Source organism: Muntiacus reevesi, chromosome 4 (assembly GCF_963930625.1).
Source record: "Muntiacus reevesi chromosome 4, mMunRee1.1, whole genome shotgun sequence".
Lineage (NCBI taxonomy): Eukaryota > Metazoa > Chordata > Mammalia > Artiodactyla > Cervidae > Muntiacus > Muntiacus reevesi.
The window spans coordinates 117325898-117351952 of record NC_089252.1 but is presented as its reverse complement, the minus strand read 5'-3'; the positions used below and the strand labels follow the sequence as shown (position 1 = coordinate 117351952).

Sequence of the window (26055 nt, the reverse complement as noted above, 5' to 3'; positions counted from 1 at the left end):
AATCACCGAAACAGCCCTCTGAGCTCCCAGCGCAGGGGCCCGGTTTCCAACCCTGGTCAGAGATCCAGGTACCACACGCCCCAACTAAGACCTGGCGCGGCCAAAAAGAAAAAAAAAATTAAAAAGAGAAAAGAAATAACACAACTTGTCTTAGTTTCTTTGTTGGAAACCAACTGATTTATCAGATTTCTGTTATTTTATCCACCCCCCCCCACCCCTAGAAGTCTGTAATTCTCTGGGAACTTGATGTATTCCTTTCAGATAATTACATTCTTTCAGCTGAGTGCTGTAGACAGCAGCGAAAGAAGGGTTGGTAGGAAACACTCTTCCCGCATCAAGGCTTATGTTTAGGGCATATAAAGTGGGAGGCTGACGTCTGGCTCAGGGTCCTGGTGCACCCCGTCGAACCTACCAGTTTAACCTTAAAGTCGGATGCTCTGAGGTTAGTGATGTGCTGACCTAATTTATAGATGACTTTATCTCATGCTTAAACATTCCTGTGTGGACCCTCACATGGGCAAGTACTGGCATTGCTCAGTCATTCAGTCGTGTCCTAGTCTTTGCAACCACATGGACGGCAGCCCGCCAGGCTCCTCTGTCCATGGGATTTTCCAGACGAGAGTGGGTTGCCATTTCTTTCTCCAGGGGATCTTCCTGACCCAGGGATCAAACCCACGTCTCCTGTATTGGCAGCTGGGTTCTTTACCCCTGAGCCACGAGGGAAGCCTGGCATACTTTTCGTTTAGAACTAGATAATCTTCATTTATAACAGCTACACAATAGGCTAGTGAAAGACACTGTGCGCGTTCGTGTCTATCTTTTCATTCTTAAATATTCTTACATGTGGACGGCACGATTTCTCACCACTGAAGACAAGGTAACTCCCGCGCTTGCTCTGTGTCCCGCTACCTGGCATCTCTGCTGAACAAAGCGCCTCCAAACGTGGTGGCCTTCAGCAGCGAACAGTCTTCATTCGTCCCCGCTGAGCAGAATGAGGGGCCAGCTTGCCCGAACCATCTAGTTCTGAGGTTGGCAGCGGGCTTGGTCCCTAGAGGCCCACTGGCGGGTCTGGCGGTAAACATGAGCCAGCGAGCCTCCAGCCTTGCCCGATCACCCAGCTGGCCGGCCTGGGCTTGTCCAGGTGCAGGCAGAAGCGTGCTCGGCAGCAAGAGAAGGCAAGCCCAGCCAGGGCGCCCTCCCTGTCTCCGCCCGCATCACGTGATTGTGCCCCCAACCAAAGGGGCACCCGGCCAAGCCCACAGTCCGCGCGGGACAAGGGCCGCCGTGCAGAGCCTGCCCCACGCTCCGTTCCGTTTTCGCTTTGGCCTAACGTCACTTGCAGACGTGTTCAGTACCCCATCCCGTTCTGACGGTTCCGTCATTTCGCAGTTGGATGGAGTTTATTCTCCAGAGCGTGGGGTGGGGGGACGAGCCTTCTTCTGACCTGACCAGCGTGTGCTGGCTGCAGCTCAGACCTCCAGCTCTTCAGGAGACAGGCCCCGAGTCCGAGGATGAGGAGGATGCGGCCAGAAGACCCAGGCCGGGGCTCCGCTCGCTCGCCTGGCCTGCTGTGTCTAACGCAGAGCGGGCTGCCAGGGGCTTCCCCAGGGGTCCAGCGGCTGAGACTGCGCTCCCACTGCAGGGGGCCCTGGTTCAATCCCGGGTCAGGAAACTAGACCCTGCAGGCCACAACTAAAGGCCCCACACACTGTAGGTAAGACCTGGCATGGCCAAAGAAAAACAACAAAAACCCAAAGCCAGCCGCCAGCCCCCGGTCTCCTGGATGAGAACAGAACCCTCGCACCCAGTGCAAGGGCAGAATCTCCCCTCCTGACGGGAGCCAGCCTCACCGCCCCGCGTCTCCTGCAGAGGTGGACTGCAGCATCGCTCCAACTTGTCCCGGGCTACCCAGGTACAGCGGGAGCCGTCCATGCGCTCTTCTGAGTGCCGCCCACCTGTAATAGTGAGGATTTCCTAGCCTCTCACGTGCTTCAGCGGACGAGATGTTAGTGGAGGCGATGCCAGTAGAGGCTCGGAAGTGCTCACGTGGTTGGACTGCCGACTCTGCCACTGAACGGGGAACACTCCTGGCCAGGCTGTTGGTCCAGAGAAGCCGAGGGGCCTGCGAACAGAGCCGCCCTGAAGGGGGGCCCTCAGCTCAGCCCGCCAGGCCAGGAGGGCCACCCCGCCACACTGGGCATGGCCTTAAGCTGCTGAGTTGTGAGGCGGCTTGTTGCATAGCCGTGTCGTCGTCATTAAAAACGGAGTTTGTGAGTGTCGGTGACCCTGGCAACACCCTCAAGGGCCCCAGTGAAGAGACGACCTACTTTCTGGCTTGGAACACGCCCCTCTCAGCCCAGGCTGGAGCCTCCGGGGTCACGGCTGACACAGGGCTCCGCCCGGGAGCCGCCAGGAGCCCCAGAAGGCAGCGGGCTTCCTCTATTCCGTCCGCTCTCTGTCTCCATCACTCCCAGACTCTGATAAAACACCCCCGCTTGGCACAGCGCTAAAGACACAGGAGTCCTTTCGTACCTATTGTTTGAATAAATTAATCAGCGAATGCATTGCAAGGCCATTTTCTGAAAGTGTCACATGAGTTAGAAGGTCCACCATTTGATGGTATCTAATGCAGCTAAATATATCCCTGGCATTATGGAAAAGAAACAGAACTATAATTTTCGGTGGAATGTGATTGAGATTGCATTTCATTTAGCATCTAGCTCTAGGAGTCCAACACTGCCACGAGCTGAAAGGGGAGCTAGCCTGGGACACACAGTGCCCTCCGGCCCTTCCAAAGTCAGGGCTAGGAGAAAGCTGCTCGGCCCAGAAGAGTTCTGTGACCGCTGTGCGCTCCGTCGTGTCTGACTCTTCGCCACCCCGTGGACTGTAGCCCGCCAGGCTCCTCTGTCCATTGGATTCTCCAGGCAAGAATACTGGAGTGGGTGGCCCTGTCCCCCTCCAGGGGATCCTCGTGACCCAGGGATCGAACCTGCGTCTCCAGCACCAGTAGGGATTCTTTACGCCTGGGACACCTGGGGAGCCCAAAAGAACTCACTCGGCTCCGCTCCCGCACTAGCACACCCGCCGAGTCACTCGCTCCGCTCCCGCACTAGCACGCCCGCTGAGTAACTCGACTCCGCTCCCGCACTGGCATACCCGCTGACTCACTCGGCTCCGCTCCCGCACTGGCACACCTGCTGACCCACTCGGCTCCGCTCCCGCACTAGCACACCCGCCGACTCACTCGGCTCCACTCCCGCACTAGCACAGCCGCTGAGTCACTCGCTCTGCTCCCACACTAGCACGCCCGCTGACTCACTCGGCTCCGCTCCCGCACTGGCACACCCGCTGACTCACTCGGCTCCGCTCCCACACTGGCACACCCGCCGAGTCACTCGGCTCTGCTCCCGCACTGGCACACCTGCTGACTCACTCGCTCCACTCCCGCACTAGCACACCCGCTGACTCACTCGCTCCGCTCCCGCACTAGCACACCCGCTGACTCACTCGCTCCGCTCCCGCACTAGCACCCCGTACTGGCACACCCGCTGACTCACTCGCTCCACTCCCGCACTAGCACGCCCGCTGACTCACTCGGCTCCGCTCCCGCACTAGCACGCCCGCTGAGTCACTCGCTCCGCTCCCGCACTAGCACGCCCGCTGAGTCACTCGCTCCGCTCCCGCACTAGCACACCCGCTGACTCGCTCGCTCCGCTCCCGCACTAGCACACCCGCTGACTCGCTCGCTCTGCTCCCGCACTAGCACACTCGCTGACTCACTCGGCTCCGCTCCCACACTGGCACAGCCGCTGAGTCACTCGCTCCGCCCCCGCACTGGCACACCCGCTGAGTCACTCGGCTCCGCTCCCGCACTGGCACGCCCGCTGACTCGCTCGCTCCGCTCCCGCACTGGCACACCCGCTGAGTCACTCGGCTCCGCTCCCACACTAGCACGCCCGCTGACTCGCTCGCTCCGCTCCCGCACTAGCACACCCGCTGACTCACTCGCTCCGCTCCCGCACTAGCACACCCGCTGACTCACTCGCTCCTCCCCCGCACTAGCACACCCGCTGACTCACTCGGCCCCGCTCCCGCACTGGCACGCCCGCTGACTCACTCGGCTGCGCTCCCGCACTGGCACGCCCGCTGACTCACTCGGCTCCGCTCCCGCACTGGCACACCCGCTGACTCACTCGCTCCGCTCCCCCACTAGCACACCCGCTGAGTCACTCGAGTCTGCTCCCGCACTGGCACACCCGCTGACTCACTCTGCTCCGCTCCCGCCCTAGCACACCCGCTGAGTCACTCGGCTCTGCTCCCGCACTAGCACACCCGCTGACTCGCTCGGCCCCGCTCCCGCACTAGCACGCCCGCTGAGTCACTCGGCTCTGCTCCCGCACTAGCACACCCGCTGACTCACTCGGCTCCGCTCCCGCACTAGCACACTCACTGAATCGCTCAGCACGGTTGACACTGCCTGCTTCACTGTGGCTCTCCTCGGAACTTTTAAGATGCTAACTAACACAGCACATTGGAATGCTCTGGGCCAGCTTGGCCCCAGGACGCTGAGAATCTCTTGTGCTCAGGGCACTGGTATGATTGACACCAGCCCAGAGAACAGCTGGAGAATTTCTGCTCATTTTCAGTGACCTCCCCAGTAATGAATCATCCTGTCAGTTACATTTAAATTCCACCTTCCTGGCCCTGAACTGACCGCTCTGGCAGCTGGGGCCCTTTTTACGACCGCGGCACACAGGAAGGAAAAGGATGGGGACGGAATGGGTAAGAAGCCACAAAACAGGTCAGAAATAATGACAGTGAAAACACTCTTGACCCAAACAAATCTCACAGGCCTATGAGCAAGCAGTCCACGGTTATCTGCTATCCCCCCCCGTGACACCGTGCCTTGGACTCTGACCAGCGGCTGGAGCCACACAAACGAGGAAAGCTCTGAAGTGCTCGGGGGACTCGGGGCTTTGGCACAGGCTAAGGTTATAAGGTGCCTTTCACTCCCGTTGGCGACAGGCTGTGTCCTGGGTTTCACGGCCTGGTTGCTGAGGCACCCAGACTTGGTTCAGCAGAGCCCAGCACACACGTGCCCCGGAGCCGCGGAGAGTTCCCCGCTAACCAGAGGGGGGCCACGGAGCCAATGGTGGTAAACCACAGCCCCCCCAAGCTATTACACGTGAACGCCATCGAGTAAATGACACCCAGACAGGTCCCTGTTTTTCTCAGCTGTGCTCTGCTTAGAGTCGTTTTAAAACAAACACAAAGAAAAAAACAAGAATGAAAAACACCTGTAGCCCACTTGGTCCTCCAGAGATCACTGGAATAGCAGACTTGAGCCGGACCCAGGCAGGTTAGATGCTAAGCTTGCATGTATGGAAAAAGTCAGACAGTCCAAACACACAGAAAACATCTTGTATGTTTGTGAGTGCTCAGTTGTGTCCGACTCTCTGCGGCCCCAGGGACTGCAGCCCGCTAGGCTCCTCTGTCCATGGAATTCTCCAGGCAAGAACACTGGAGTGGGTTGCCATTTCCTACTCCAACGGATCTTCCCAACCGGGGCTTGAACCAGCATTTCTTGCATCTCCCACATTGGCAGGTGGATTCTTCACCACTGAGCCAGCTGGGAAGCACGTCTCCTCCAAGGAGCATGACATCACCTGTGCCTGCAGTGCCAGCCCCCAGTGACAACACCAGGCATCTTTCACCAAAAGAAAAGTAAGCCTGCCAAGTGACACACCAGGTCACTCACCCAGCTGGAAGGGCACGTCTGGGTCTTAGAATACTCAGGATGGCAAGATTACTTGGTTTTACCAGAACAGCATGCTGGGGCCTTTTGCAATTCTAAATAAAATTACAAAAAGATTATCTTGGAAACTTGACAAAATGACTCTAAAATTGAAGTAAAATAGATATATGAGGGTAGTCAAGAGATATTGAAAAACAAGAGAAACTCATCCCAACATGAGTTTGACAAGTGAAAGCAGTCCTCGGTGAGATCGCTTAAACTATAACCTACTGTTATTGCCCAATAAACCATCTCCTGTGGCCTGCCTTGACTAACTGCTCACCCTCCAAGGTTCATGTAGCTTGGACAAGGCATGGCAGGACTCCCAAGAGATTCCAGCTTGAACACACGGGTCGCTACAGCAACGATTGCTTCAGTGGTTCCTCAGGAACAGGGAACTAGTCTTTCCCAGTTCAAATGGGTCAAGATCACAGACCACTCAACTGGGTCTGAGAGTGTCTGACAGATGATGTTCTGACATCAGAGAGACCAAAACTCCACCCTCGGATCATGCTGACGATGCTGCTTTCCGAACCGCTTCCCATGGAGAAGCCCGCAACCCTGATTCACCTGCAGGGACCACGGATGACCTCCCCATTCCCCGCCTCTCCCACCGCCCCCTGCACCTCCGATCACCCTAGACTCTCCACTCAAAAGTATCCTGAACGCCTCGTCTTCAGGGACTCGTATCTGAGACTGGTGCTCCCGTCTTCTCACTTGCTGCCTTCCAAATAACCCCTTTCTCTGCGGCAAAACTCAGCATCTCGGTGTTTGACTTGCTGCCTGTCAAGCCAACAAAAAACCAGGTTCTGTAGCAAGTTAAAGAGGGTTACGAGGACTTCCTTGGTGGTCCAGTGGCTAGGACTCCACATTCCCAATGCAGAGGCCTGGGTTCAATCCCTGGTCAGGGGAACGAGACCCAAAGGCCACGCTGAGTTCACGTACTGCAAGGACGAGTTCACATGATGCAACGAAGATCAAAGATCATGGGCGACTCAACCAAGACCCGGCTCAGCCAGATACATGGGGGGGGGGAGGGAGGGGACGGGGGAGGGGGGGAGGGGACAGGCCCCCAGAGAGGGAGGAAGGACGTTACAAAGTTTAATGAGTTAAAGCAGAATGTTACTGAGACAGGATAAACAGATAGCCTGGTAGGAAAAAAGAGAGGGTAGAAATGCACAGAAGTAAATAAGGAGAGGTGGTGCAGGAAAAAGTCAGAATTTCCAAGCAGATGCAGAGCGAGCGTTCAGTGCAGGACTGGGACAACCAGCTCAACACTCAGAAAAAAAACAAAATAAACACGGATGCCACATCACTCGTTGCACCGAAACAAATCCCGAGCAGGTTAACATTGAAAGGTTTTTAAAACAGACAAACTCATAAGCACACAAGAAACACTGATGCAATTTTAAATAATCTTGCCACAGAAAAACACTGCTAACCACGTTGCAAAGCCCAGTGAAGAACAAAAAGCTCTTTTAAGTCCATATCAAAAAAAATAAAAATAAAAAGTCCACATCACTGAAAGACAAGAGCACAGGGAGGGGGGTGTTTGTGATGCATATTTGTAACGTGCTTTTCCTACAAGAAAAGTAATCCAACAGCATTTGTATCTCAAACCTCAAATAAACCAACAATAAAGCAAACTTATAAAAGGAAAACAAGTTGAACAGGGAAAAAGAAAGGACTGCAAACGGGCAGCAGGAAAAGATGCTCAGTTTTGCTAACGATGCCAGCAAATAGAAACAGGATAGTGTTTCCTGCCTAACAAACTCGCACAGATGAGTGTGTCTGTCTGCAAGCGCACACCACCTCGGGTTCTGGGACAAGGCTTGCCCAAAGCGTGCTGTGGTTGTTATCTCTTTGGCATAACTTGGTTTAGTTGACTACGCTCACATGCAAATTTTCCATAAACAACATTTTCAAAAGAGAAAAAGGTTAGGAATGAGCAGGTAGGAAAAGCCGGGCCATGCTGCCTGGGGAAGCGAGGGGACAGGGAGCCCGGAGACTGGCCCGGTGAGCGGGGCGGCCGGACGTGATCAGGGCGCCTCTCAAACGGCGGCGGGTCAGGGGGGGACGGATCCCTCCTCACCACGGCCGGTGATTGCGTTACATCTCCTGCCTTCACAGTCACAGTGTGGGTGGCAAATAAAGCCCTGTCCCTCGGATCACATGAGCAAGGGCTTAGGGGCAGAGGATATCTGAACTTTCCTCAATATTCAGAAAAGAATTAAATCACATGTGAAATATAAAATATACATATATTTATTTACAGATGCCTATGTGCTAAGTCACTCAGTCGTGTCTGACTCTGCGACCCCGTGGACTGTAGCCCGCCAGGCTGCTCTGTCCATGGGTTCTCCAGGCAAGAAGACTGGAGTGGGTTGCCATGCCCTCCTCCAGGGGATTCTCCCGACCTAGAGATTGAACCCAAGTCACCTGCAGCTCCTGTACCGCAGGTGGATTCTTCACCACTGAGTCACGGGAAAAGCCCCAAGTTGTAGACATATAAATATATGATTGTATTTATTTGGGGCTTCCCTGGTGGCTCAGTGATAAAGAACAAGTCTGAGTGTGTGTGTGTGTGTGTAAATCTTGACAGAGAGAAAGTAAATAGGACAAAAAATTACTAACTGGTGAACCTAGGTGAAAAGTAAACAAGAATTCAGTGCAGTATTCTTGTGACTATTCTGCATGCTTGAAGCTCTTTCAAAATAAAAGGAAGAACAGAAACAGTCCCCCAAGTAGAAAGCCAGTGGGATGAGAGCGCCCAGCCCTGCTAAGGAATTCAGACCTGATAAAGCTCCTGACAATTCACAGAAAGTGGGCTGTCGTCAGTACAGACTGTCATCTTAAAGAGATCCTGGCCAAACCTCTGGAATGTGTTTTCCAGCTGGATATATTACAAGTGCTTTTTAAGGGTGGTGAGGCTCTCTAGTGGTCAACTTGAGCTTCCCTCTCCAAGTAAATAAATAAACGCAAAGTAGACCAAACCAGTTTCATTTTCTTTTCTAGAATAAATTACAGATAGAATCTGAAGTATTGATCCTGTCAAACTGTGGTGCTGGAGAAGACCCTTGAGAGGCCTCTTAGACTGCAAGGAGATCAAACCAATCAGTCCTAAAGGAAACCAACCCTGACTATTCATTGGAAGGACTGAGGCTGAAGTTAAAGCTACAATACTTTGGCTACCTGATGCGAAGAGCCGACTCATTGGAAAAGACCCTGATTTGGGGAAAGATAGAAGGCAGGAGAAGAAGGGGCAACAGAGGACAAGATGGTTGGATGGTATCACCGACTCAATGGACCTGAGTTGGAACAAGTTCTGGAAGATGGTGAAGGACAGGGAAGCCTGGCGTGCTGCCGTCCTTGGGGTCTCAAGGAATCGGACATGACTTAGTGAGCAATCAGCAACAAGCTTCACTTTCTTTTCTAAAGTAAATTAGAGAAATGGTCCTCAGCCCAGTGTATCTTGATTTTGGCAAAGTTTTGGAGAAAGCTGTGCACGACACAGGGGCTTCCCAGGCAGCTCAGTGGTAAAGAATCCGCCTGCCGACGCAGGAGACGTAGGAGACGCAGGTTCAATTCCTGGAGAAGGGCATGGCAACCCACTCCAGTATTTTTACCTGGAGAATGCCATGGACAGAGGAGTCTGGCCGGCTACAGTCCACAGGGATCACAAAGAGTCAGACAGGACGGAGGGACTAACTGCCTCTTATACTAAAAGCGGAGGGAATAAAGTCCTGGTTCCAGTCCTTTCGGAGGGAAATGTTTTCATGCCACCCCTCCTGCAGCCATTCACTGGTCAGTCAGCTGGTGAGGTTGTTTTCTAAGCTAAACTACGTAATTTTAGCCTAATGCTCACTTCCCGGCCAGGCAGGGCTCCCAGAGACGGGCCGTGATGCATCATGTAAGCGTCTAGGCGGCATCCCTTCAGCGATTACCTTTTAGCCAAAGCAACAGAAAACAAAGGTCAGCAGAAACAGACCCAACTGGGAGTGAGGGTAGCCCTTCCCCGCTGCAGACGCTGTCTTCATCCTCACTCGGTGCCTCCTGTGCGTCTGTCTCCTCACCCCTCCTCCTCAAAAGGATGCCAGTCATGCTGGATGGGAGCCCACCCTAATGACCTCACCCTAACCACATTACCCCCGCACCGACCCTGTCTCAGCGCTTGATGAGGCAGCTGGCATAGCCGTCGTGGGCTGGGGGCGGGGTGTCCAAGGCCAGCTCCCTCAGACGTCCACGTGCCCCCTGCTCACTCACCACCGGCCGGCCTGGGCTCGGTGCTCTCCTGCGGGCGTGAGCCTTAGATGGGGAAACAGGCAAGGGCTTCGTGCAAATGGCAAGCCAGCACAGCCCAAATCCCATGACTTTTTTTTTTATTAAACTTTTAACACTGTGTGAGACAGTCACCAATTAACAACGTTATAATAGCTTCAGGCAGACAGCAAACGGACTCAGTCGTACATGCATCCATTCTCTCCCATAACTGTTCGTTCTGATAAAACTTCAAACTCACAGGAAAGTTTCAATAGAAGTAAAAGAACTCTCATAGACCCTTTACCAGATTCACTGTGTTTACTTTGTCATGAGACAGCCTCTTCATTTACCCTATTAGAGTATATAATACTGTTTTGCATATTTTAAACAAGACCCAGCCCATGAGCAGGGACTGGTGGGGTGGAGACAGGGTCTGTCGGCAAGATCCGACATCACTTCTTCATAGTCATCTTTATCACTTTCGGAGGGGATTCAGTTCAGTTCAGTTCAGTCGCTCAGTCGTGTCCGACTCTTCGCAACCCCATGGACTGCAGCATGCCAGGCCTCCCTGTCCATCACCAACTCCCAGAGCTTACTCAAACTCAAGTTCATCGAGTCAGTGATGCCATCCAACCATCAAATCCTCTGTCATCCCCTTCTCCTGCCTTCAGTCTTTCCCAGCATCAGGGTCTTTTCCAATGAGTCAGTTCTTTGCATCAGGTGGCCAAAGTATCGGAGTTTCAGCTTCAGCATCAGTCCTTCCAATGAATATTCAGGACTGATCTCCTTTAGGATGGACTGGTTGGATCTCCTTGCAGTCCAAGGGACTCTCAAGAGTCTTATCCAACACCACAGTTCAAAAGCATCAATTCTTCAGTGCTCAGCTTTCTTTATAGTCCAACTCTTGCATCCATACATGACCACTGGAAAAACCATAGCTTTGACTAGACGGACCTTTGTAGGGAAAGTAATGTCTCTCCTTTTTAATATGCTGTCTAGGTTGGTCATAACAGGGGATTACTCATTTACAAATTCAACTGTGTGCTAATTTAGTAAATACACTTAGGAGGTTTCCACCCACTTCCAGAGAAGTGGAGCCATGCAGTCCTTGAAGAGGTTCTCCACGGTCTCCTTCTAGAGCGTGGCTTCGCAGACGCCAGCTACTCCTCAATCAGCAGAACGGCCTCACACTTGCTTTCCAGGAGGAGTCGATTTCTCTGCACCCGATAAAGGCGGGTGTCTGTCTCCACACTGGTTTCTGTTCCCTCCCGCTTCTCCAGCCTGGATCCAGCGGTCCCCTCTCCCCTCTAGCGTGAGGAACCTCCCCTTTGCAAGGATGTCTCGACTTGTGCCTTCACGCAGACACGAAGCTTCCGTCCTAACACATCCTCACTCACCCTGAGGTCTCCCTCCGCCCATCAGCATTCCCTAAGTGCGTCTCAAGGGACCACAGCCACATCACAGGCCCAGGGTCGCAAAGTCAAGTGCGGTTAGGAAACGCCTTGTCTCTCTCTTGCAGGAGTCATCAGAGCCTTTAATTCTCAAAAAATAAAATGCGTCTGAAATGCAGCACTCCCCACGCTGTCCTAACACAGCTTCAGAACTCCATCTTCTGGAACGTCTCAAGGGACTAATGTCAGCTTTCAGGAGTGCCGGTCAGCACGCCGTGTCTCTGCATCCAGCTGGTCTGGGACAGACACGGCCGTCTGTCCAGCCAATGTGCTCTTCCCTTCCTCCCGGTCACAGGGCTGGACTCAGTTTCCCAGCCTCCCTCTCAGCGAGGTGTGACCACGTGGCCTTCTTCTTCCCAGCGGGAGATGTGCCCCTCCCGGACCTGAACCCCCAAACCTTCTGTGTGCTGGTTCCCACACACTGTCCCTCTGGCTGGAGACGGACCCCCAGTGGACTCGACCCAGCACCGCCGCCACAGGGCGGGTGTCTGAACAGCTGACGGGTGGAGGAGCCCCTCGATGCTCACGTCTGCCGGGCCGCCGCAGAAACGGGAGGCGCAGGGGCCTGTCCGTGCAGAGCCCTGGGAGGCTGCAGCCGGTTCTCACCGCCACCCAGCCCCCACGCTGCCCATCCTCATCTTCCTGTTATCCGGCCTCCACTCCCCACCTGCCACGAGAGGACCACGACGCGCGCGTGATGTTTCAGCCAGGTCCTGGGGTCCGATCTGGGTTCTTAATTCTTCCCATAACCCAACTCTCCTCCAGCACTTCTTCCTTGCTGGTGTCCGTAGCCAAATTCCATTTCAATCACTTTGATTTTCGGAATATTCTTCTCCTGTTCCTCTATCTCCACCCCCACCTTGGGTGTTTCCCCGTCCCCGGCTTCTCTCTCTCTGCGGCTTCATCTCTGATCTCGTGGTGTCTTCCATCTCATCCGAGAAAACAGAGGCAGAAAGGAGAGCTTAGCGGTTACCTGTCACCTCACCAGGGTATGTTCTTCCAGGAAACAGGCTTGCTTTAGTCACAGCTGTTTATTAGCCTCTAGTTGTGCCTGGCACAGAACAGATGCTCCGTGAACATCATTCATGTTTCTTTATTTGTGTATTTATTTTTATTTATGGTGCCCAGGGTCTCTGTTGCTTCCCGGGGCTTCCTCTAGCCGCAGCAAGCGGGAGTTTCTCTTCACTGCGGTGTCCTCTCTTGCTGCGGAGCCCAGGCTCTGCACCTGCGGGCTTCAGCAGCTGTAGCCCCCGGCTTAGTTGCTCCGCAGGTGGGATCTTCCCGGACCAGGGATTGAACTCGCGTCCTCTGCACTGGCAGGCGGGTCCCTGTTTATTGCATCACCAGGGAAGTCCAGTGCCTGTTAAATGACTAGATAAACGTTGACCCTATGGACTCTACCCCGCCGGTCTCCTCTGTCCTTGGGATTCTTCAGGCAAGAATACTTAAGTGGGTTGCCATTCGCTGCTCGAGGGGGTCTTCCCGCCCCAGGGATCACAGCTGCGCCCCTTAAGTCTCCTGCATGGGCAGGCAGATTCTCTACAACTAGCGCCCCCTGGGAAGCTCAACTAGACAAAGGGACAGAGGCATTACTTTTCCAGTGTCAAAGCCCAGTTACCCCCAGTGATGGGGAAGGACAAAATCCAGAGATCAGCTGGGAGTTTAGAGAGGAATTGAGATCCCGGGGTGTCCCTGGGGAGTCAGGGTGCTGCCTGACACCCCTTTCTCGTGCAATGTGGAGTGAGGGTCTCTGCCGCCAGCGGGCACCAGCAGGTGGAAGGAAAGGGCTGGGGCACCAGGATGGAAGAATGTTCCAGGAGCAGAGCCACATGAGCGGTGCGGGGAGGGCACAGACAGGAAAGCAAACGCCCTGCTCTCTGCAGAAGCCAGCTGTCTCTGAGGAAACTCCACGTCTGGGCCTCCTTGAAGCTGAGGGTCTGCACGTGCCAGCCACTGCTGCGCCCTGGGGACGCACAGTTGAGAGAGGCCACTCTCTGCCCGGAGAAGCCCACCGTCCAGCAGCATGTCTGGCCCAAACCACGGGCCTGTGGTCACGCACTAAATGCAACCTGCCAACAGCAGAGCAGGAGAGCCCTGGGCACAGCGGGCGTGTCAGTCACCCTGCCGGAGACGTGTACTGGGACAGACACACAGGCGCCGATGCCTGGGCTCCTCTCGGGAGAAAGTCCCCTAACTAAGGGCATCCGTTCACTCTGCAACTGGTACCGAGCTCTGACTCTGCCAGGCTCTGGGCCACAGGGGTGGGCAGAAACAGACACAGCCCTGCCCTCGCCTCCCTGGGAAGTGCCATCAGCCTCACAATCACACCAACAAATGCACAACCTAAATCCGAAACCAAGGCTAAGACGGAGCAGTGCCAGGCTTTCCCAGAGGAGAAATAAACTGTGAGTGCCCTTACGGATCTATGGAGAACGGGGAGGGCAGAGACTGCGGGCTGGACCAGAGTGTAAATAACAGAGCTGCCGGCCGCCCAAGGAGAGACCAGACCGCCCGGGTCCGCCCTCGGGGGCGAGGTCTGACCACGTGACCAAGTCACGGCCAACAGTGTCTGGGGTGTGACTCCTGAGTGCGTCCCTCAAGAAGGGACTTCTCTCCCCTCCCCTTTTTCCCCTTCCTCTCCCACTGGAGGTGGTGGTGAGTCGTCTTGGAGCCTATGGACCACAGCGACGCTCCAGGGAAGCTGGAAGCAAGGGGCCCCAGGGCACTGATGCTGGAGCTGCCTTCGGAGCCCGGGAACCCTTCCCCAGGTAGCCGTGTGAAAGAGAAACAGACTTCTCCCTTCTCGGGGAACTATCACTGGAGTGCTTTGTGGGAGCAACTAAACACATACATCTTTTTTTTTTTAGAATGAGCCTTATTTACTTGTCTGGCTCAACTCTTAGTTGCAGCACACAAATCCTCATTGCATCATGCAAGATTTTTCTTCGTGCTATACAAACTCTAGTTGTGGCATGCAGACTCAATAACCGTGTGGGCTTAGTTGCCCCTCGGTGTGTGGTAAAGAACCCGCTGGCCAATGCAGGAGACACAAGAGATGTGGATTCGATGCCTGGGTCAGGAAGACCCCCTGCAGGAGGGCATGGCAACCCACTCCAGTGTTCTCGCATAGAGGAGCCTGATGGGCTACAGTCCATCGGGTCGCACAGAGTCAGACACGACTGAAGCGACTTAATACACATGTGGGATTTCAGTTCCCTGACCAGGGATCGAACCCATGTCTCCAGATTCTTAACCACGAGAGTGCCCAGGAAGTCCCCAAACTAATACTTCTTAATGCACACATCTGGAAGATACTAACGGTCACTTAGCTTTCTTTTGCTGAAGAATTGATGCTTTTGAACTGTGGTGTTGGAGAAGACTCTTGAGAGTCCCTTGAACTGCAAGGAGATCCAACCAGTCCATCCTGAAGGATATCAGTCCTGGGTGTTCATTGGAAGGACTGATGCTGAAGCTGAAACTCCAATACTTTGGCTACCTCATGCGAAGAGCTGACTCAGTTGAAAAGACCCTGATGCTGGGAGGGATTGGGGGCAGGAGGAGAAGGGGATGACAGAGGATGAGATGGCTGGATGGCATCACCGACTTGATGGACGTGAGTTTGAGTAAACTCCGGGTGTTGTTGATGGACAGGGAGGCCTGGCGTGCTGCGATTCATGGGGTCACAAAGAGTCGGACACGACTGAGCGACTGAACTGAACTGAACTGAACAGTGTCTTAATAATCCCACAGACAGTAACAATTAGTCAGGTCTGTTGAGAAATGAGTTGGACTCTGCCTCAAGAGAGATTTGATTATTCATGTACTCAGGATCTGAGGAACTCATTGCTGGGGAAATGAAATCATCTGGGGATGTGGAGAGAAGTTTGGCTTCTAGAAGGTTCGTGACCTTTCCAACCTCCCTCGCATCTATTAGATTAAGCTGTGTGCAGCCCCAGCCGCCCCCAGGCCGGGCTGTCTAAGGGGCTCGTCATCCCAGGAGCGAGAAGGCAAAGCTTAGCAGACAAACAGCACCTCCCTTCTCCACGCTTCCCCGTGACAGGTTGTTGCAGCAGGAGAGCCTCCGAAAGAAACGTGGTCCTGCCTCTGGCTTAGGACCCGACACGGTCCGTATTATCAGTGAGAGGTGACCGTGGCCCAATTTCAAGACCTGTGGGGAGAGCAGTCTGCACTTTTTTTAATGTTTAATTAATTTATTAATTTTAATTGGAGGAGAGTTACAATATTGTGATGGTCTTTGCCATACATCAACATGAATCAGCCACAGACATACATGGGTCCACCCCCATCCCATCCTCAACCCCCCCCCCACTTCCCTCCGCACCCCACCCCCTAGGTTGACCCAGACACTCACTCTGGGAGCCTTGCTTCATGCTGCTTTGAGATCGCATGAAGCATCTGGGCATCTGTTTTACCTATGGTCCTGTATACGTTTCAATGCTATTCTCTCAAATCCTCCCACCCTCTCCTTTAACGACAACTGCCTCCTCAGGAGAAAGCCGCTCGGGGAGCAGGGTGGCTGTCACAGCACTTTCAAGCATCAGCTCTCTAATAACGTGGGTGAGAGCGGGATGCGTGAGCAGCCAGTCTGCTGTCCCGGGGGCGTCCCGGGGGCTTCCCCGGTGGCTCAGAGGTAAAGAATCTGCCTGCGATGCAGGAGGCTGCAGGTTCGACCCCTGGGTCGGGTAGATCCCCTGGAGGAGGGCATGGCGACCCCACTCCAGTGTTCTCGCCTGGAAAAATCCCGTAGACATAGGAGCCCGGCAGGCTGCAGTCAAGGGGGTCACAGAGTCGGACACGACTGAGCGACTGATGTCCAGCTGATGTCCCCCGAGAGTCTGAGCTGCTCACAGGAGGTCAGGGCGCCTCCGGAGGGAGTGGAGCTAGGACGCCAGGTGAGACCTGCTTCCTGCCTCTCCCTAGCTCTGCCCCATCACCCCCATCGGTGCCCACTCGCTGACCACGTGCTCTCCGCAGGGCCAGCATGCCGAGGCGGACAGGACAGACCCGTGGCCTGTGCGGAGGTGTCGGCACCTGGCCACAGCGTGGTTCCGGGGTGAGCACCGCGCGCCCCCGGGGAACCGCAGGGCTCCCAGCGCTTCAGGCCGGAGCAGCCACAAAGGACAGACGCCTGCGCGAGGACGGCTGGGCCCTCCCTGCTCACCACGAGGCTCGGGCACGAGGCCCCCGCGCGTGCGACACGCGTGTACGCACACACATGCACGCGAGTACACACGCGGGCGCGCGGGGGCTGCGCCGGGGCGCGCGCGGAGGCGGGCACCTGTCCGCGCGGAGCTGCCAGCTCGGCTCCCTGCCCGCCGGCCCGCGCGCCCTCCCCGCCGTCTATTTATACGCGCCCCGGCTCAGCCGGCCGGTCAGGCGCCATCGCGGCGGCCCCAGCGGAGCGAGCGCGGCCGCGCCTTCAGCCGGCAGCCCCGTGAGTAGCGGCGACCCTCCTCGGGGCGGGGGACCACAGCGCGTCCCGGGCCCTCGGCCCCTGCGCCTCCGCCGCGAGCGCAGTCCCGCGCTGGGACCCGCCCGGTCCTGGGGCGCCCTCGCCGGCCCGTGAGCGCTGGGGCGGGGCGCCGGTGCCTGCCCGTCCCGGGGTCCTCCTGGAACCCGAGGACAGCGCCCGGCACCGGACACGGTCCGGAGTCTCCACTGCAGATTGAAGACTCTGACCGCCCTGCGTCTCCCTCCCGCCCCGACGCCGACTCCCGGGGGACTCTTGAGGAGCTCTGTGCCAGCTAAAGGCTCGGGGAGAATGCGAAGAGGCCGCGAAGGGAGGAGGGGCGGGGGATGGGGGGGCGTGTCCCCTCTGAGAGGCGGGTTACCCAAGGCCTGCTGGTGGTCCTCCCCATGGAAATTAAGAACCCTCTGTTGCCCTGTCTTCCTTTTTTTTTTCTTTTTTCTTCAATGGATGCTGGAATATGTCAGCTTTGCATGTTGACAAGTTACCAAAAAAGGTCTGTGAGCTGCCAATTTGCTATCTCTGGCTTCAGGCCCCTAAGAACAGGGGCCAGGGCCAAATTCCCGAGCACACGGTGCCTGGGGACCGGTCTTGAGGGCCAGAGACCTGGATGTCAGAATGTGTCAAGCTGCAAGCAACGAAATCGAGGTAATGATTCTGCAGCATTTATCTGCCTCGGAAAAAGGGATAGCAACTTAAAGAATCAAGCGCCACTTTTATACGTAGAAAGAAAACATCTTCAAGATACTGGTTAATAACATGCATAAAAGCTATGAACTTGTAATTTAGGGCTAAGCAAAGCATTCATTTAATTGCACAAACCTTGTTGAGCAACTCTCCTGTGCCAAGCAGTGTCACAGACAGATGTTAGAAACACAAGGGAGGGAGTTCCCAGGTGGTCTGATAGCTCTGAGTTTGCTCTCCCAATGTAGGGGGCCCAGGTTTGATCTCTGGACAGGGAACTAGATCCCACATGCCGCAGCTAAGACCCAGCACAGCCAGATAAGTAAATAATGTTTTTTAAGAAAGAATACAAGAGGATTAAGATCGGAGTCCCGTGGTCACTGTGCTCCCTGGTGAGAAGGGAGGGGGGTGGACACAGAAATAAATTGTGGTAACAACAGTGCTTTTGAACTATGGTGTTGGAGAAGACTCTTGAGAGTTCCTTGGACTGCAAGGAGATCCAACCAGTCCATCCTAAAGGAGATCAGTCCTGGGTGTTCATTGGAAGGATTGATGCTGAAGCTGAAACTCCAATACTTTGGCCACCTGATAAGAACTGACTCATTGGGAAAGACCCTGATGCTGGGAAAGACTGAAGGCAGGGGGAGAAGGGGATGACAGAGGATGAGACGGCTGAATGGCATCACTGACTCGATGGACATGGGTTTGTGTGGACTCCGGGAGTTGGTGATGGACAGGGAGGCCTGGCGTGGTGCGATTCATGGGGTCGCAAGGAGTCGAACTTGACTGAGCGACTGATCTGAACTGAACTGAGCAACTTTAAAGGTAATATAAAGATTATAAAACTATACATCGTAAAAGCACAACACTGGCAGTTTAAATTAACATTTTTATGTCCCGTTAAACTTTATAGCAATCCACTTCTTAAAACTAAGTATTCTGGACGTGGGTGAAACTGCATGTTGGATTTGCAGAGTAATTAGGCTTTATTCTTGTGACATATTTATCTTTGCTACTCATTTTTTCCCATTGTTATGGGCACTATTAACATGAGTGCACCAATTCAGTCTTCTGTAAATTGGAGCAGAGAATAACTTCCCATTGATATCACTGAGAACATTTGTACAGTTTTATTTTGCTGATGAAAGGAGAAAGCCCTCTGTGCGCCGGCCCCCCCCCCCCCACTCCCCAGGAAAAGCTGCTGTCAGTTCTTTTACTTGTGAGCCGAGTCTGTGCCACGAGCAGTTTGTCTAGGAGCCCAGACATTTTTATTGTTCAAAAATTATTTGCCCAGGTGTATTCAGCTTCACCAGGCAAATTACATATTGGAGATGCATGGCCTTATTTCATTCTCCCAACTATTCTTATATAATTCTTGACACTAATCTCAGGTCAGGAATCAGAAAGAGGCTAAGAAACTTGCTCGTGTTGTAAATGGCACAGCAAGGTCGCAGAGCCCAGGTCTCAGGAACCCAAGAGAAAGCCCATGTTCCTCACCTCTGAGCCACACTGCTACCCCACCAGGAGTACCTGGACCCAAAGGACTGATCCAGCTGTGACCACTTTATTTATATACAGCACCCCCATTTTACTGATGCAGAAACCAGCATGCGGAAAGGTTCCGTCGTTCCAGGATGACAGCAAGTAAATGGCTCAGCTCAGACCCAGGATTGTGGTGTGTGTGTGTGAGTCGCTCAGTCGTGTCTGACACTTTGCGACCCCATGGATTGTGGCCCACCAGGCTTCTCTGTCCATGGGATTCTCCAGGCAAGAATACTGGAGCGGGTTGCCAGTCCCTTCTCTAGGGGTTCTTCCCAATCCAAGGATCAAACCCAGGTCTCCCACACTGCGGGCACATTCTTCACCGTCTGAGTCACCAGGGGAGTCCAGATCCGGGACCGCCTCACTTTAAAGCCCCGTCTGCAACACCAGTGTCTTCCACACAACTTATACGTACAAGAAGCAATGCTGGGAACGCTTATTGAAGTATTTAACCGCCCAAGCGTTTTCCAGGGTCTCCACCAGGAAAGTCACTTGGTCTGTAAATCCATAGCAGTTAGAGTAGCTTTCAGAAGTTGTATAAAAGGTGGTTAAAAGGAACAGATACTTAAATATATATGCCCATCTAAAAAAGTCATAAATGCTTCTTCCGATTGTGAAAAGTATTATTTGCTGTTGTTGTTGAAGCCAGTGTTTGGGGCAGAGAAACTGTATCCAAACACTTATTTAGAAAATTGATTTATCTTCGGGAATCTCGGGGAGACAACCAGATGATCTTTTAAAAATAGGAGTCTGACCCTTCCCCGTCTCAAAACTCTCCAGCTGGACTGAAGCAGAGGGTTGGAGGCGGGGTGCCCGGCAGTGTCTGGACGGTGGGTTTCCTTCTGACGGGGGCAGGCCTGTTGTCCCGCGGTCTGCTTTGTTTAGCCCACGAGCTCAGAATGAATTTCTTCATCTTAAATGACTTTTTAAAACCAAAATAAGAATAACATTTCATGATGTGAAAATGTACAAAATATAAGTTTCAGTGTCTGTAAGACATTTTTTTGGCACAGAGCGATGCTCATCTGTTACATACTGTCTATAGCTACCCCTACCCTGCAGTGGCCACCCTGAGCTCAGACAGGAACCCCACGAAGCTGAGGCTCTCTCTCTGGCTCTAGCCGGGTGCTTGCGTTAGAGGGTTGACCAGGGGGGCAGGCTCTGGAGTCTGGGTTCAAGACTCAGTTCCTCTGCTTAGAAGATGTGGTCGCTGAATGTGAACAGGTAAATTCAGAAGAGCTGACTTAGTGATTTCTGCCTTCTATCAAGGAGAAATGAGCAACACTGGAAATTTCTACCGTTCTTTTGCTCCACAGTGCAGTAACAGAGAACGTAAGGATATAGCAAGAGTGAAACTGTAAAATATGCATTTGCAATTCCTTATGCAATGTTATCTCATGTTCACGCATATGCCACTTGTACTAGTGAGGCCTCCTGAGTGCTAACAACAGCACCCACCAACTCAAGCTTGCTCAGACATCGGAGGGAGTGGGATCTCCCTCTGAACTGAAGCATACAGATATGAGGCATGTCTCAAGCGCCACCGCTCTGAAATCGCTGCCTCCTTTCCTGTCCTGGCTCCATCCTCCTGCCGGCTGTGGGCACATGGCGCAGAGGGCTGACCCCCGATCTGTGCAGCACGCGGACGCCCCCGACCCCTGATCTGTGCAGCACGCGGACGCCCCCGACCCCTGATCTGCACGGATGCCCCCCAACCACTGCACCAGAGGCTGAGCGTCACTGCAGTCGGGCCAGTCTCAGGGTCCCGCCGGCCCCTGAAGCAGGCTCAGGGCGAGGGCCGTGGGGGAGTCCCACCCTCTCTGCCCTGAGGGAGGCAGGCTGGGGGCTGAGAGAACGCTGGCTCTTGTGAGTACAGAGCTGCATGTAAGATGTCACCTGTGACGTGTTTATCAAGAAAACCGGCCCAGGGACTTCCCTGGTGGTCCAGTGGTAAGATTCAGCAGTCCCAGCGCAGGCGGCCCCGGTTCTACCCCCAGGCAACGAACTGGATCCCACACGCCGCAACTAAGGGTCCACACGCCACCCGAAGATCGCAGTGCCCACGTTCCGCAGCGGCACAGCCAAATGCATAAATAAATAAGATAGAGGTTTAAAGACAGAAAACCCATCCATCATGGACCAAGGATTCCGTTTTTAATATTTGAAACGAATGCCACTTCTGTTTTTATGAAACTAGTCCTAAGCTAAAAGGTTCAACAAGGGTGGCTTGGTTCCTGCCTGAAAGATACAAAGTCCTAGGCTGCAGTCATAACGCTTGGGTCCCTAGTGCCTCGTTTTCCTCAGGCATCATCAAGATAAGCGCTTTAGGAACCAGCAAGGCTGAACGGCCTGCACTGTGTTAGATCCTGGAAGCCCACCGGGAAGCTTGCTCTTGGCTTTCTAGCACTGTGGGGGTAGGTGCCCTTTGAAAGAGTCTTATGTATCAGTAAATGGAATGGAAATCTTCAAACGTTTATTTCCTTGTAAGACCAGTTTTACAGTTTTTAAGTTGAGGCGACAGCTGTCATGTAAAGCTGACTGATGTGTTTATGTATGAAGAGGCCTGCATAATATGGTTCGGACCACTTGTAATGTGTTGCAGGAGAGCTCAGACAGATAATGACTGCCTAATTACCCGTAATTGGATTCTCTTTGTAAAAATCTACAACAAAGCAAAAAAGCAAAGGTTCACTTTTAGCCTGAAAACTCTTACATAGGAAGTTTAACTTCTTACTGAAATACACCTGAGCTGTTGTTCTGTTCTTATTGCTGTTTAATCGCTAAGTCATAGCCGACTCTTTGCGACCCCATGGGCTGTAACCCGCTAGCTCCTCTGTCCGTGGGATTTCCCAGGCGAGAAGACTGGAGTGGGTTGCCATTTTCTCCTCCAGGGTGTCTTCGCGACCCAGGAATCGAACCTGTGTCTCCTGCATTGGCAGGGAGGCTCTTTACCACCGAGCCGTCAGGGAAGTCAGCTGAGCCATTACTGCCAGAAAATCCGCTGAGGAGGGCTGTAGTCTCATTTCGAGTGTACGGATTCTGGGACTGGCTAGTCACTATGATTCCACACCCTTGAGCACAGTCATTTTTTAGGTCTTATAGTTGCTATTATATCATTAAACATTCCTTTCATGCTTAACCCCTGTTTCCTGAAGTGAACTTTAATTCAACACCGAAAACATGCCATGTCTCATTGAGACATATGGGATTTCCAATGCTTTACCAGATTATAGAAATTTAGAAAGCTTATAACCTTTACAGCTGACAGATTCTGCTTTCACGGTGTTGAAATCATCACCTCCCTTTCTTTCTCAGCTCCTCTGCTGAGTTTTCTGCCATCGATGTTAATTCTTGCTGGGTACAACTTTAACCATGTTACACCTGGATGGGGTGACAGAAACGAGATCCACTCTTCCCATCAAGGGCTTCCGACTCTAGGAATGTCCTTCTTTAGAGTGAAATGGCTAATTAGCTTCCTTGAAACATCCTGTTTCCGTTCCCCTGGGGAAGGTGAAGCTGAGACAAGCTCAGAGAGATTTTTAATTAGACTTGTGCCTTTTCAGGCAAGAAGTAATTCCGCCTCCGCCTCTACCCTGGGAGATAGGGGAGAGCCGAGGGAGGGTCAGAGAGAGGGGGTGACTCTTGTGGGTTCTGTAAGTTTAGGATGATTTCGTTGTAAGTTTCAAGGGCTCTGAGTTCTCACATCAACAGACACTTGATTGTGTTTTGCTTTCCCAAGCGCCGTTTTGAAGTATTTACTCCACAGCAAACTCCGAGCAGAATTTTAGTGGACTGTTTTTCCAGCCAGCCTGCAAGGCCGCTTGTGATTGTGCAGACTGGCTGTGATCGCATCTGGGTGCGTTTTGGGGGACGGCGCGTGTAACCTCTGGGGCAGTGGGGTTGCGTCTCCGCAGAGAGACTGTCTCCTGGTGACCCCGGGCCTCCACTTCCGGGTCAGCTGAAGTTGGTAACAGGAAGTGGACACACAAAAGTGCCCATCTTGACTCCCTGCTGGCCCGGTGGTCGAGAGTCTGCCTGCCAACGTGGGGGCCAGGTTTGATCCCCGGTCTGGGAAGATTCCGCACGCCTCGGGGCAGCGAAGCCCGAGTGCCACAGTCCCTGAGGCCCACACAGCAGGGAGCAGGGGGGCCCTGGACCGGGAAGCTGCACCCCGCAGCTGGAGAAAGCCGCCCAGCAACCAAGACCCAGCGCGCCACAGGCACACAAGTAAAATCATTTTCTAAAAAGGTGGCCATCTATTCTCTCTTCATTCACCTTGGCAGGGAGGTCTTTCCAGCCCTCCTAGAAAGATCTCTGCCATAAGTCAGAGAAGTATTGTTCGTGGTTAATAATTTATTAGTGTGCGGTTTTGTTTTTTTTTTACTATCAATGCCATTGTTTTAGATACCACAGTAGTTGTCTTTTGTTGTTTTTTTGCTGTTGTTCAGTCACTAAGTTGTGTCTGGCTCTTTGCGACCCCATGGACTGTAGCCCGCCAGACTCCTCTGTCCATGGGATTCTCCAGGCCAGGATACTGGAGTGGTTGCCATTTCCTCCTCCAGGGGATCTTCCTGAACCAGGGACTGAACCCGAGTCTCCTGCTTGGCAAGTGGGTTCTTCACTGCTGGGCCATCAGGGGAGCCCCCGAGTGGTTGTCTTAATATAAAAAGTCTCTGCTTGGAATGAATGGTTACTTATAAGTGACAACCCACTCTAGTATTTTTGCCTGGAGAACCCCATGGACAGAGGAGCCTGGTGGGCGACAGTCCGTGGGGTCGCAAAGAGTCAGACGTGACTGAGTGACTAATGCTATACTGCCTCTTAGAACTAATGCTGCATGTTTGAATTTCAGAGAATCTTTTTCTTAGAAGAAACCTGCCTCTTTTCTTCCCCTCAGGAATGTTTCATGACATCTCTGTTGCCTGGTGAGTAATCAGACATGAAAACAGGCCCTCAAGAATCAAGCTACGTTTAAGGAAGACTTACTTAGAGACGTTGGAGAGGACACCATGGAGTGCAAATCTGAGGGGAAAGAAAAATACCAACACAGCTTGAACTTACTGAATAAAATCAAGAACATGAAAGATTTAGCGGAGATGATTGATGTTGTAATCGTCGCGGAAGGGGAGAAGTTCCCTTGCCACAGACTGGTCCTGGCTGCCTTCAGTCCTTATTTCAAAGCCATGTTTACCTGTGGGCTCCTCGAGTGCACCCAGAGAGAGGTGGTGCTCTACGACATCACGGCGGAAAGCGTGGCGGTGATCCTACATTACATGTACCACGCGGCTTTGGAGATCAGCAACGCCAACGTGCAGACTGTGGCCATGGCCGCCTACTTCATGCAGATGGAGGAGGTCTTCCAGGTGTGTCAGAAGTACATGATGGCCCACATGGATGCCTCGAACTGTGTCGGCATCTATTATTTTGCAAAGCAGATTGGCGCTGAAGACTTAGCTGATCAGTCGAGGAAATATTTGTATCAGCACTTTGCTGAGGTGAGCTTACACGAAGAGATCCTAGAAGTGGAGGTGCACCAGCTCCTGACGCTTATTCAGTCGGACGATCTGAACGTGTCCAGAGAGGAGAGCATTCTGGACCTTGTTCTGAGATGGGTCAATCATCGCCCAGACCAACGCACGGGGCATCTCGTGGAGCTCTTGAAGCAGGTTAGGTTGCAACTGGTCAGCCCTTCCTTTCTGAGACAGGCCCTGCGGAGGAACACAGTGCTGCTGTGCGATGCAAACTGCATCGACCTCATTCAGAACGCGTTCAAAGCCATCAAGACGCCCCAGCCGCACGTCCTGAATCTTCGTTACGGCATGGAGACCACCAATCTCCTGCTGTGCATCGGCACCAATGCTTCAGGGATCAGGTCAAGACATAGGAACTATGGGGACGCCAGCTTTTGCTATGACCCTGCATCGCGGAAGACCTATTTCATCTCGTCTCCCAAGTACGGGGAAGGTTTGGGCACCGTGTGTGCTGGTGTCGTCATGGAAGACAACGCTATCGTCTTGGCTGGGGAAGCCAGCGCCTCCAAACTCTCCAGACAAAAGACCAAGAACGTTGAAATCTACAGGTTTGTATCCAGCGATGTGCTTGTAAGTTTGTTTCCATTATCTGGCTTTGACACTGGCAGCAGAAGTTACTGCTGAGAGAGCATGTTTTAAGTCACAGGTGTTCTGAATTACCCCACGATCATGTATTTTACATAGAGGTAAAATTCATAATGAAAGCATCCACATTATTTTCCCTCTCCGTTTCATTGTTAAGAATCCACCTGCGATGCAGGAGACCTGGGTTCGATCCCTGGGTTGGGAAGATCCCCTGGAGAAGGGAAAGGTTCCCCACTCCAGTATTCTGGCCTGGAGAATTCCAGGGACGGTATGGTCTGTGGGGTCGCAAAGAGTTGGACACGACTGAGTGACTTTCACTTCACTTTCATTGTTAAGAAGGTATAGATGAAGTTGCGTGAGTTAGATGTGTATATTTTACAATTCCTCTGTATATTTTCACTCAGTTTTCACTGTTTATCCATATGCTATAATCGCTTTGCTTTTGAAGAATTGCATATAACTTTTAACAAGAACAGTGACTCCTTTGAGCTGACACTTTCTAGTTCACAATTCAGAGAAATAAGTAATTTTTTTCTTGACCAAAATATACTGTGTATCCTGTTAGTTTTCATTCTGTGCCCTGAATGAGCCTGTCTTTCCTAAACCTCTTGGAGAAGGAAATGGCAACCCACTCCAGTATTCTTGCCTGGAGAATCCCATGGGCAGAGGAGCCTGAGGGGCTACAGTCCATGGGGTCGCAGAGTCAGACACAGCTGAGCG

At 53.0% G+C, this 26055-nt stretch overlaps 1 protein-coding gene across 1 annotated transcript in view; it reads left to right on the top strand.

The window, feature by feature from the left end:
- The first annotated feature begins 16900 nt into the window (after positions 1–16900).
- KBTBD12 (kelch repeat and BTB domain containing 12) overlaps positions 16901–26055 on the top strand; it is a 46965-nt gene continuing 37810 nt past the window's right edge. The window contains exons 1-2 of the mRNA XM_065935451.1: positions 16901–16960; positions 24117–25298. Coding sequence (XP_065791523.1) covers positions 24229–25298 — 1070 coding nt within the window. The 5' untranslated portion in view covers positions 16901–16960; positions 24117–24228. The remainder of the gene's footprint in view (positions 16961–24116; positions 25299–26055) is intronic.